The sequence below is a fragment of the Macrobrachium rosenbergii genome, chromosome 17 (assembly GCF_040412425.1).
Source record: "Macrobrachium rosenbergii isolate ZJJX-2024 chromosome 17, ASM4041242v1, whole genome shotgun sequence".
In the NCBI taxonomy this organism is placed as follows: Eukaryota; Metazoa; Arthropoda; class Malacostraca; order Decapoda; family Palaemonidae; genus Macrobrachium; species Macrobrachium rosenbergii.
Genome location: NC_089757.1, coordinates 5,605,616 through 5,618,769, shown reverse-complemented (window position 1 = coordinate 5,618,769; position 13,154 = coordinate 5,605,616). Strand labels below are relative to the sequence as shown.

The following is a 13,154-nucleotide window of genomic DNA, read 5'->3' as shown; positions in this document are numbered from 1 at the left end:
AAACTCTTCTGTCGGGCTTTCCTTTCTTTCAACAGCTATTGTAGTTCCTTTCTCTGACGTTATCAGAGCTACTCGTAAATCATCCTCTCAATCTTTCTTTAGGTGACCTTCTATTCCACATTTGAAACACGATTTCCTTTGTCATTTATTTAATATTGGTAAGTTATACCCCGAAATTCTGATGAAAGACCGTATAATTACCTATCATTACCGTTCAGAAGTCCTTTTAATTCTAGCAGAAAATCGGGTAAGCCTGACTGACTCACTTTTCCTTTACATACTAAAAATACTCATAACGTGCCATCACGTATCTCAAAAGGACAGTTTCTGACAGATACATAGGAAATTTCTGAGCTGAAGTTCATTATTCGAACGTGCTCATTATAATTACACTTCATCGTCATGCTTCTTTAGGCTGTTCTTCATTTAATGAAAGCTCAACAACTACTCTGCTTTTGCCAAAGTTCTGCTCACCAAATACATCATCACATTTCAATCCATAATAGCAAAAATTGCATCACTTGCTTAATCTATTATAACGTCCCTGCAGTGATTATCTGTAAGCTTTCGTTTTGCTTAATTCTCCCTTCTCCATAAAGTAATTGAGCTTGGTGGTGGGAGAGAACGGTTTACCCGCCACCAAATGCCCTTGATGTATCTCTCGGCATTCCAGTTACACTCCTTTCAAAATGATTTTTAATGCAACTTATTGGCTGCCACGGGCGATTTGCCTCACAACGCGCTAGTTAGTCATTTAAAGACTGTATAAAGTGCTGACATAAATTCTCAGGATGCTGAACGGTAATTTCAAAAGAAGTAAGTGCTTTCACTCTCGTGTATTAGCGTATGTTTTTCATATAATAAATTAATAGGATTGCTTTTCCATATTGAGCGAAAGTCTGTAGTTCATTATATTAGAGACTAGGCCCCGATAAGGTATTGGAAAATCATTTCATTCCCACATGAAAGACAACTTGTCAGAGGAATCCGATAGTTTTTTAAATCGTAATTCCCCTTAGGAGGAACTGTCTCGGGCCATTTCTAGCTGCTTTGCAGCTTTGGTGGCACCGGGAACTCTGTAAGAATTTATTTAAATGCAAATGTGTAAGTTAGGTATTTGATGAAATACTCCAGATCGGCGAGATTAGAAAGGTGGAGAGCTTTCTCAGAACGAGTATCAGCCATGGAACATTCCAGCGATTCCTCTTGGCTCACATTGGGCATACGTATTGCGAGGATTCGTGAAAATGAGTCAGGTATTCCAAGTAGGGGGGAGATTTGAAAGGACAGAAACGATGCAAGAATAGGAGCAGTTGAGTCACAAGTCATCAAAATTTGCGTTTTCAGATTCGATGAAACTTGCAGCAGGAGTGTTGATTATTTATAATATATAGAATCGGGATGTACCTTTAGATACACAATGCAGGGAATTTTACAGATAGATGCGAAAATTAACAAAAGGAACATCTTTTGATAGCTCGGTTTTGTTGAATAAATAACTTATGTATTTGGGAGAGAGAGAGAGAGAGAGAGAGAGAGAGAGAGAGAGAGAGAGAGAGAGAGAGAGAGAGAGAGAGAGAATTTCTTAATTATTAATAAAATTTTTGAAACGAACTTAATCTATGAGAAGCATCTGATGTTAAAGTTGTGTGCTATCTATTCAGTTACGTCTACTATCTCATGCGATAAAAGTAAAAGTATTAAAAAGCGTTCGAATTGCTACTAAATCTTGTTTGGGATTGAAACCCTAGTTCAGCGTTGCATTAAACTTTTTTTTTTTTTTTTCAGGGATCCTGTTGCTTACGGGGGAAGCTGGGTGGGGGAAATGGTATTTTCTGTGTAAATCGAATGGGAAATTATGAATCGTTGCTTTTATTTTTCATTTTTAGTTATGTCTGAGAACACTTTGGCGTCACGTGCAGAATTATACATACACACCAAGCACGCACACGCACATACGTATACACATGCAAGCAAGCGCTTTTTCTTCTCCCCATTTTTTAGTAGCCACGTTCGATTGTGAATCGGCATTCGCCTAACAGTTCTGATCAGAATCGCTGTTTAGGTGAGTCAGAGTCTTAGACCTTGACCATTTTCTCTCTCGCTTTCTTCAGGTACCCACTCCTGTTTCAGTCTTTCTCTCTCTCTCTCTCTCCTTCACACAGGCGCACATGCACACGAATGGTCCCATTTTCCCCATTGGATTCAAGCGACTCTGTCAGTGTTCCTTCTATAAATCCTAGTGAAATATCTCCCTGGCCCATAAACGTTCCGTAAAAAGTACACAAAAATTTTTGCCGGAATTTCTGGAAATGTATGGAAACAGAAATGTAAACAGCGGTATTTTTCAACCCATCCCTGACAGGAAGTACAGAGTTAATATATGAATCTGGGCTTTTATACCGCATACCAGAGTATTGGTGTTTATGTTTGTAGTTTATTATTATTAGTGGTAGTAACAGAAGAGTGTTGTTAGCAAGAAGGGTTTAGTACGTATTTTTTTAATATTATTTCATACTCACATATTTTGGGGGGAAAGCAAACGATTTTGACTTGTAACATTTATTAGAATTTTATCTGTGTCTGTAGAGAAATGGAAAGACTTTTGGAAAATACGCTAAAATGTTAATAAACACAGTGACAAAAACCTTGGTTTGGAGACCAGGAGGGGGTTGTTTTTGGTAGGCGATCTGAGTGCAGAAAGAGGTGGGATAGTTGTCGAGTTTTACGGATTGAGAATGAAGAGAGTTCAGAATGAGCGTCTTTCTGGGGGCGAGAACGTGTCCATTAGGTTGTCTGTTTGCAGGTTCGTAGAAAGTTGGTAGATCTGGTGGTGAGAAAGGAGAGGACGAATAGCTAATCAGTTGAAAATGTGCTTGTCCCAGGGTGGGAGGGGGTGTTGTTATCATTAATGTGCCTCGCGGGTGCATTGCAGGCATTACTAAAAGGTATTTACATTGTCCCTTCGGCCCTTAGTTGCACCCATTTTTTAGCCTTTTACTTTTCTTCCGTTCCCACTTTCTTTCTTTAGTCATTCTGTTCAACTTCTTTAACTAATACTTCTTAGGGCAACCGTGGGTTTCTCTCCCATTTCCCCCTCTAGTTCCGTGTATTTCATCTCTTTTACATTTTGTATCCCATTATCTTGCGTTCAGCCACTCCAACTCCCTCTTTTCACTCTCTTGAGCTCTAACTGGTCGAAAAGTGACCTAGTGCTTGGCTTGACAGCCTTAGAAAATGTACCTCTGCCTATCTTCTTCTTCGTTTTAACGTGCTTTTATACCCATTTTTATATGGGGTAAGCACGGTGCCTTCTTTGAAGGACTTTGATTTGGCGGTGGGGTAGGCCGTAACCTCGACCGGCTGCCCTGCCTGACATCGCTTAGACCCCGGTACCGAACCGGTACCGAACGTGTACATGTATTACCGAAACCCCAGCTCCCTTTCTCCCAGCAGCCTATATGTGTCATTAATAAGTGGTACTTTGATTATGATAAAAGTTAAGTTTAATTAAATTAATAGCGTAGTCGTCACAGCCACTTTCATACATTAACTTTTGAATCGCGGATGAACATCTTGCATAGATCTTGAGAAGTATGCCACCTAGCAGGGTACAAATAAAAAAAATATGTTGTAAAGAGAGCACATGTTATGTAAAAATACGCAAAAATTCTTTTAGGAAACAATTTTATTCAGTCACATATGTAAACACTTTTACACATACATCTTGCAGTTTTATATAAAACTTGACAATTAATCCTTTACAAACAAGCAGGTTTTTCCTGTAAAGTATTTCACTTAGGTAAATATATTTCGATCCTTCGTTTACGATAGCATGTAATAAAATTAGATTCCATCGTAATTGTTATATTATTTGTCTGGCAATGAGAGATCATATAAGTACTGGGATCTTTTGGAAACCTCGTGACCTCAGGTAATGGCAATTCAGGATTTAAAATTTAATCTATTGGTCATTTGGCGATAGTCGTTAAAAATAGTTTATCAAAGACATGTAATGTTAGTTACGAGAGAAAAAATAACATTAATCCTTTTATAAACGATAATATAATTTCTGGGTCGTTAATTCAGGTGTCATCATGACCTTAGGTCACGGCCTTCCCTCGAGAGACTCTGGGGATAAAAGTTTTCCGATCGAGAGAGATTGGGCGTAAGTCCTGGGTAATCAGATAGCGGTCTGCTGATACTGATGCCTAAAATGAAAGAGAAAAAGGTTAATAATTGAAAGAGAATAAGAAAGGGGTTGAAATACCAGTGAAATAAAGTTTTGATGATTTTCATGTTTTGTAAAACTCCCTTTGCTTTTACTCTACTACTCAATAAAGAAAATTGACAGATGATAAAGTGAATTCACTTCTCAGTGAACTCACTAGCAGAAATGTTGAATTCTGAGCTTAATCATATGGGCACCTGTATTAAAAGAAATCACGCGTCCCTTCCCTTCTCACCATGATGGTCAGTGTGAAGACACGATGTCGAGGAAGCGTGAACCAGGGACGAGTGCTCCTCGATTCTGTGGTCGTGTCCTTCGCGAAATGCAGTTGGTGCTCGAAGGATGCAGTCATCGTGGAGGATATTTGGTAAGAGCTCGCATTCTTTTGTACCTTGGATGTTCATGATGACGTCAACGCTTGACAGGCTACCCACCTTCTCAGCTCCTGGTCACGAAAATGGGATATTACTCATATCTCAAAGTGCATTATACCTATTTTTCGTGTCTGAATATCCCTTTCGAAAAAGTATGCAAATGCGTTCTCTCATAACCACCTCTTCACTTTCAGTTAAAACATTTGTTGTTTTCCCCAAATTAAATCGATAGCTTAATGAATTTCCGTCAAAGCAACATATACATTATTTACGAAATATCTCTTCTTCTTACTTGCAAGCAACTCCATCTGAATTAGATATATAGCTAAGCATCGGCTTCTAAAAAAATTGCACTTTTTGATTCTCTTTCCTTTAGTGCAATTGATGTTATCTTACCTGACGAACAGTTAATGCCCAAAGTCTGATGCTGATGGTCAGCCTTTGAAGGAAGAACAATCGCAGTAAGGTCAAGTGGCTTTCCTGCGATGACGTCATCACCGATACCAGCTCGTCTGTGTTTAGCGAAGTCACTGATGCGCAGACCTTTCATTTCGTGCTTATCTTGTTTTCCTAATCGTCTTCGTCGTTTGCGTCTCTTGTACACCAGGAACACCAGGACACCGGCTTGTAATGATAATAACAAGAATTGTTACCACTCACACTAAGCAGTCAAAAGTCCATTGGCCTGCTAGAAAGATTCAGCTGATTAGAATAGGTGACAAATAAGAAAAAACCGCTACAAGAAGTCAAGGATTTCTCTCCGGTTGCCTTGTTCTTTTTGAAAATGATCATCAGAGGTTTCATAACGCCAGTAACTCGAAAAGCATTCCTCACTTCACAGAGGTTATCATCTGATTTCGCAGAGGTTGTCTATTTGATTTTTTTTTACAAGAAGAATGCAATGGTATAAGTTTTCAAGAAATGGTAAATGATTCTAAACATAATTGCTAACGAGGAACTAAGCGAGTTAGCAGTTGGTAGCTAAAAATGTTTTCAATGAGTTTCTCACCTATTATAATAATCATGCAAAATATTATGATAGCCAGAGCCCCTAGACTAACTCGTGGATCAGACGGTTCATTCGCCAGTTGACAGTTGGTACCGTGGTAATCTTGTGGGCAGCTGCAAGTGTAGGAACTCTCCTGGACGAAGCAAGTGCCACCGTTCATGCAAGGGTCGTGGAAACAGACGTCCACTTGCACGCACCTCATGTGATCCTTCGAGAGGACGCTGCCCTCTTTGCAACTGGAAGTGGCAGTGTTAGAATACGAGAAACGTTAATGATGCAGGTAACTCTCTTGAGGAAGAACCGTTCATAAAATTGGGAGCTTATATACGTACAATGTGTACTATTATTATTTTTCAAGAATATGATTTCAGTTATAGGAACTAGACATATATCAAGAAACTTGTTGAAAAGAATAGAAAAGAATGGTTACTTTCATACAAAAAAGGCAAGAGAATTGCAGTTACATGCAGTTGGGTAAAAAAGAAATAATTAAAAAGTTAATCATCATGCGTATAAATATGCAAATAAATTCCCAGTAGTTGAATTAACGTCATATATTCACAAACGGGTCTTTTGGCATTTTGCCATATCTTAGTAATACCATACGTTTGGTACGCTGACAATGCTGTCGACCACTTCAGCATTTCTGTCATTTCACGGAGATAGCCATAATTAGAAATGTAATTAACATGGTGATTTAATAAAATCGTTATTAAAAAAACTACTGACAGTGCATTTTATTGATTCATGCGAAGAATCATAAATTTTTTAGTACTAACCTGCATTCATGCTTCATCCAAAGACTCTTGCATATGAAAGGGGCCAAACACTCGACATTGATGCACTGGTCCTGAGAAATGCATTTTTCCACTAAGTTTTGGAAGACTGTTGCCTGCGCCCACTGAGTGCCGTTGACACTTGGAGGAAGCGGTAGAGGATGTCCGTCTATACGAATGTCATCAATACATCCTACAATAATGAAAGTTAAAATAAAAGGTGACTTGATCATTATTATTCAGTGGCCGATTAAAAATTATGGCTTATAAAATTTATGCTTTTTTAATACATTTTGGATTTGTATTTACATCAGTGGTACATAAATTTTAGAAAAGCATGACTGACCTTGTCTGTAATCTTCCTCAACTGATAAGACCCCGATCCCTGAATAGTGAGACTTCCCGCCCACGACCACTCCTTCGTGCATATCGACATCCAGAAAGATGTACCTTGAGTCCTCCCCAAAAGATTCATTGTACCATTTTCCGTCACCTTCGTCAAGAGAAAGAAAGGCCTTGGATCCAAATCGTGCCACGGATGCCAAATGCCATTCGCCGTCACTGACAGCTACGTGAGAAAGCTGGAGGCTTCGTTCATCTTTGGACTGAGTGTTTGTACTAAAACGGAAGTGTAGGTGGCTCTCTTCGATTTCAAGGATGCCATACTCTCGGTTGTGCTGATCAGAAATGTAAAACAGCACTCCTTCTTCTTCCCACGTGCGAAATCGAAGTTGAATATTCATACCATAGGCATTCGGTTTAAATGAAAGGGAATATTTGACATAAGAGTCATTACCAAAATAGGCTGGAACAGTGCGCTCGCTGCATGTCAACCCAGTCCAACCAGGATGACACACGCATGCTGCCTGCTGGAAGGAACCTTCGCAGCTTCCTTGGTAGCACCAAGTGTTGGAGTTGTCATTTGTTACATTAGCGTTGCTCTTACAAATTTCCTCAAGAGGTCTGCACCTCAGTTCTGTATTTTCTTGGAGAACAGGCTGAGAGAAATCGTAGAAGTGTCCGTTCATCATCAGGTTTCTGATGCAGCCAGAAAACGATTTCCCATTTGGTATGAACTTGTTTTGTTCTGCATTTCTGTGAAAGGAATATTGCCTTATCCCACCAACTTGCAATGGTCCATTGACATTTAGGAACCTGTTGAATGGAGGAATTATACTCACTGCTTGACAACTGGATGTATCAAAAATACCATCAATTTCGTCGGTGTGTTCTTGACCAATCGCTGTCACACAGTGATCCACTTCTATCCTCACCTTCTGTTAATTGGTTTAGAAATGCAATGTTGGTTAGGAACTAATTTACTGATTTGAGAGTTGTTTTGCTTGCATGAAGTTAGGCTAATTAATCAGCTTCATAGCAAATAAAGGAATATTAATCGACCAAGAACACATAAACATTATTGCTATCAATAAAATTTTTGTATAAAAACTTCATTGCATGTTGTTTAATTTTACTGAGCTCAGAGGAATTTACTCTAAACTATTCATACACAACTAACCTTTCAATAAATAAGTAGTACTCGGTATATATTTGATGGGTCTTGCTGGAGAAGAACTGACTAAAGGTTTTTAAAATTTATCTTATTGGTACTTAGCAAAACGTTAACTCTAGTTGCAAGTGTAAACATTAAATCTGCCATTTCAGTGGCAACACATTAGAACTACGGCTATTGGTAACAAAATTTTGTTTAAACTTGAATATTCCGCTTGCCCAACCAGGTAAGATTTTTTCTTGATGCTCCTAGACTTTTAATATTTATAAATAAAACATTAATAAATATATATATTGTGTGCGTGCATATATGTGTGCGAGTGTGTGTGCAAGCACTTTTGTGTCTTACACGTGGCACTGTCACCTCCTTTTGCACACTTACTGTGGCTTTTAAGTGATTATATATATATATATATATATATATATATATATATATATATATATATATATATATATATATATATATATATATATATATATATATATATATATATATATATATAATATGTGTGTGTGTGTGTGTGTGTGTGTCACTGTAAAACCACAAAGCCCCAGATCCAAAGGGTTTTGTAGTGACAAGCGTTTCCAAAGAGTGTGAAGAATTCGAAAAGTTAGAAGGGCATTGTGGTTGTTACTATTACATACATATCTGGTAATAAGTGACTAGTAAATTATATATACATACATATATATATACATATATAATGTAAATTGTAATATTTTCAGTGTCTTTTGCTCTCTTTAACAAAAGTTAGTACTTACATATGTGTCCCAGAAGAGATCGATCTGGTGCCACTGCCCATCGGCCAGGCTGTGGGTGCTATTAACTTTCAGCTGCACCGTTCCAGAGCCATAATCGAGCAGAAGCCTTGGTCGTCCATTTTCCAGTTCCAGGGAAATGAAATCTGATGTGAAATGTCCATTGTCGTGGGACAGAGCTAAGGCATCATTGAAAATGAGCAGTCCCTCCGTTTGTACAGTTAAGAACTCCATGCTTAAGTGGTTTGCAGCGCATGTTGCTAAGCTTGGAAACCAACAGTATCCATTACCTTCAAATGTCCTTGTTAGCATCTGGCACCTTGGACCTCGATATCCCTTTGGACACTCACATCTGATGCTAGATTTTTCTTTGATGCATCTCCCTTCATTTTTACAAGGGTTTGGACGACAGGATACTTGTTTTTTAACCTCTTTTCCTGTAAAGTCTCTTGCCTGGCAAGTACAATCAGGGATCACTTGGACATCCACGCTAACTAAGGAAGTTCTATTAGCATCTACTAAATAAGGCTTATCAGAAATAATGAGCTTGCTAGTGCAAGACCCATCACAAGGCACATTTTCATCAAGGCATTCATTGATTCCAATCATTACTATACTTAAACCCACCTTTCTCTCGATTTCTTCTTTGTGTTCCATTAGGAGGGCATTAAGTTTTCCTGATTGATAGTACTGACCATCGAAAACAGTAAACCTTATGTCTGTAATAGGTGGTCTCTTTTGTCTGAGGTGCAAGCTGAATATGTGGACATCATCTACATTTGTATTTAGCAGGTTAGAAATTTCCTTTCGAAACAGATCAGCTTTGCTTGGTATAGAATCCTCTGCCCTATAGTCCCAGGTCTGTATGAAATCCTCATCTGTTATGTTAACAATTCTCAGGGATGCTGCTGCTTCCACGATTCTCTCAGGAATATAATGGACGTTTACAGTTACACTGGCTTTTACACTGTACTGTGAGTGTTTGTGGTCTTGTACAAGAAATTCCAGGAAATAGAGCCCTCCTCTAGTGGCAGCCGTCATGGTGATCATACCGGAATCCTCATCAAGGAGGAAATTTTGATGTGGTTTATTGGCCCAAGTGAAGGTTTTGTCCACCAAGTCCCAGTCATCTGGGTCATGCACATAAATGCGCCCAATTTGTGTTTCCTGGGATATGTTTTTGTGGGTGTAAACTAAGACTTGCTTTTCTCCTGGTTGCATTAGGCTGTCATTTTCATCTCCAATGGTTATAATTAGTGTAGAAGTGCCAGTCATGGGAGGAAACCCTGAATCTACGATTACTATTGGTAGGTGATACTCCTTCTGCACCTCTCGATCAAAACCTCTTAAGGATGACACTACTGCCGTACCTTTTCCATTGTCCCCTTTAGCGTTGTATTTTACTGCAAAGGATGACTTAACATCAGGTGTTGATGACAGTAAATCTAAAGCAAAATGGAATGGTGGCCCATTACCTCTGGAGGCATCATCATCATCTACTGCTGAGACCTCTATGATCTCCCTTGGCGGTTGATTTTCTGGTAGAATGGGATGATAATCTTGGCTTAATCTTGGTTCACTGTCATTTTCATCTCGAACGTTGATAATAAGACTAGCCGTGCTGGTCTTCTGGGGTACACCATCATCAGAGGCCTCAATTCTTATGACATATCTTGGTGTGGTCTCTCTGTCTAATGGACGTTGGAGTTTCACAGCACCATCTTTGGCAATTGAAAACTGGCGTCTCTTATCTGATCGTGGATCTATCGTGTATGAAATCTCACTTCTTCCTTCCTTATCCGCATCAGTAGCAGCAAAAGTACTCAGAGTTGTACCTGTGACAATCCTCTCAGAAACACTGACCTCTATCGAATTTTCCTTGAACACTGGTGCATTATCATTCACATCCATTATTCTTATTTCCACCCAAGAATAGGCAGAGTGAGCCTTATCTGAAGTTGTCTCACCGATATCAGAGACAACGATTTGAAACTTGAATCCCAGTCTTTGTATTGGGTCTTCGAAGTCTAGTGGTTTTGACAGTCTGATGGCACCAACTCCATCACTGTTTGGCTCAATGGTAAACGTTTGTGCCGCTGATTCGAAAGTTTCTGGTATTTCAAAGTAGAAATCATTCGTGTCGTCCTCGTCGATAACTGTCACATTTAGGATAGGTCTATTCGTGATAACAGAGTCCAGCGATTCCTCTACTTGTGCTCTCCAAAATGCCTTTGCAAAACGAGGTGGCGAGTCGTTAACGTCTAACACAAGGACGTTAGCTGTCGCTGTGCCTATAAAGATAAAAGCGAGAAGATATAAAATGGGAAAAATGGTAGAGCAGTGTAGGAATATGAATATTGATATGTAGATAAATGAAGAAAAATAAGGAAAGACGGTAAAAGGCGCGAATAGCCGACTTAGATATATATATATATATATATATATATATATATATATATATATATATATATAAATAAAGTATTATTCATCAATTTTCTCTTAGCCACCTCATGAACCTATACGCTGATGTCTTGACTAAATGAACTTAGAAAAACTGTTGTTATATTGAAGTGTTAGTGTAATTACTCAATTCTAGAACATAGGGGGAGAAAAGATGGAGACATACTAACTATAATTAATTTAATTCTAGAGCAGAGAGAGAGAGAGAGAGAGAGAGAGAGAGAGAGAGAGGTGGTAAGTAGAGATTAAATTTCTGAGTTTTTGTACGAGCCATTAGCTGGATTACTAGACCTAGAAAGGTCATAAAGAAAGATGTGAGAGGAATTGATAGGAAAGTTCTGGTGCTTTTCAGAGAGCACCTATATGGAGTTATTCTCAGAAAAATATCAGAAAGAGAGAGAGAGAGAGAGAGAGAGAGAGTGAGAGAAAGAAGAATACTCACCGTTAAGTCCTCCCCCATCCATAGCAACGACCTGAAGGAGATAGCGCGGCGTCCTCTCCCTATCAAGGCAGCAAACTCGCGTCTTGATCTCTCCGCTTCGCGCGTCGATCTCGAAGACGGGTTTAGCGGTGGCTTCGTCGATGGCGTTCTTGGTGATGGAGTATGTGATTTTAGCGTTGGTGCCTTCGTTCGGATCGTCGTAATCCTCCGCCTCCATCCTCATGACTATGATTCCTCTTGCGTCGTTCTCGGTGACGTTGCAGTGATACACCGCCTGTAGATATTTGCCAGTCAGTGGAAACCTTTGTGCAGCGGAAGAAATGATAATGCAAATATTTGGACACTTACAGACACACATGTGCATACTGACTGATGTAAATATTCACATGTGGTGAGGGGACTCCAGCCTCACCTCTCCAAAGAGAGTCCCGAGTTCGATAATGTGGACTATTCATCAGTGCTTTGAATCGTGTACCTGGTACTTAGCTGACTGTGGTGAGACGTAGGCATGGTCGAGAAGGGTATGGAGATAGCAACCTCATACCAAATTACGTATATACTGGAAACCGAATTATTAGCACAGAAAAACCTGACATGACGTATAGTTGATCACACACACACACACATATATATATATATATATATATATATATATATATATATATATATATATATATATATATATATATATATATATATATATATATATATATATATATATATATATATATATATATATATATATATATATATATATATATATATGTGTGTGTGTGTGTGTGTGTGTGTGTGTGTGTATACACACACACACACACACACCAAATTGAATTTAAAGGAAAATAGCAAAAATCATGTATCCATGTACTACACTTCAATCCGCCAGCAAATAGCAGGATGTATGACCTTCAGAGGCGAAATGAAAATCTTTAAAATGAATAGCCAAAAGATAATTCTCCTTATGAGTATCACAACAGAATAGCACCAAGAATCTTTAGTCCTAACATGATTGCTTCCTTGCTAGTTCAGTGGAAACTGCCGCTAAACATTGTTTCAGACGTCAAGATTCATTTCTCAGATAGATGCGTATTTTTCATACATGTTAGTCTTTTATGACCGGCAAGGGGAGTAGATTATAAAGTATTCCAGCTTAATCCTGGAGTCTCAACTCTGAGCAACAGAGCGCAACTGTATTTCATAGATTATCGGCAGAGGCAAGGATCTAGAACCTTGGTACATGGGGTGCAAGTCGTGTAATTATGTTTTTTGGGGTGGATTTCAGTAAGAAGTGTTCATCCGAGTTTTTCCATCTTCAATAAGCTTCTGGTGTACAGTGCTTCTTATCACTGCAGCTCCTTTTCGAAGAAGAAAATATCATATATTGAAGGGGTTGTAATATATATATATATATATATATATATATATATATATATATATATATATATATATATATATATATGTGTGTGTGTATATATAATTTACACTTATATATATACATATATATATATATATATATATATATATATATATATATATATATATATATATATATATTATATGGCTTGTGCTTATATTGTATAGGTATATAATTATA

General features: G+C 38.3%; 1 protein-coding gene and 1 long non-coding RNA gene across 4 annotated transcripts in view; one reads left to right on the top strand and one right to left on the bottom strand.

Annotated features, from left to right (window-relative positions):
• Positions 1-13,154, top strand: part of LOC136847677 (uncharacterized) — a 682,743-nt gene that overhangs the window by 357,229 nt on the left and 312,360 nt on the right. The window lies entirely within an intron of this gene.
• Positions 3,671-13,154, bottom strand: part of LOC136847676 (neural-cadherin-like) — a 29,669-nt gene continuing 20,185 nt past the window's right edge. The window contains exons 3-10 of the mRNA XM_067119473.1: positions 11,564-11,837; positions 8,665-10,952; positions 6,737-7,667; positions 6,394-6,583; positions 5,615-5,850; positions 5,002-5,229; positions 4,467-4,676; positions 3,671-4,211 (exon numbers count right to left, since the gene is read on the bottom strand). Coding sequence (XP_066975574.1) covers positions 4,096-4,211; positions 4,467-4,676; positions 5,002-5,229; positions 5,615-5,850; positions 6,394-6,583; positions 6,737-7,667; positions 8,665-10,952; positions 11,564-11,837 — 4,473 coding nt within the window. The 3' untranslated portion in view covers positions 3,671-4,095. The remainder of the gene's footprint in view (positions 4,212-4,466; positions 4,677-5,001; positions 5,230-5,614; positions 5,851-6,393; positions 6,584-6,736; positions 7,668-8,664; positions 10,953-11,563; positions 11,838-13,154) is intronic.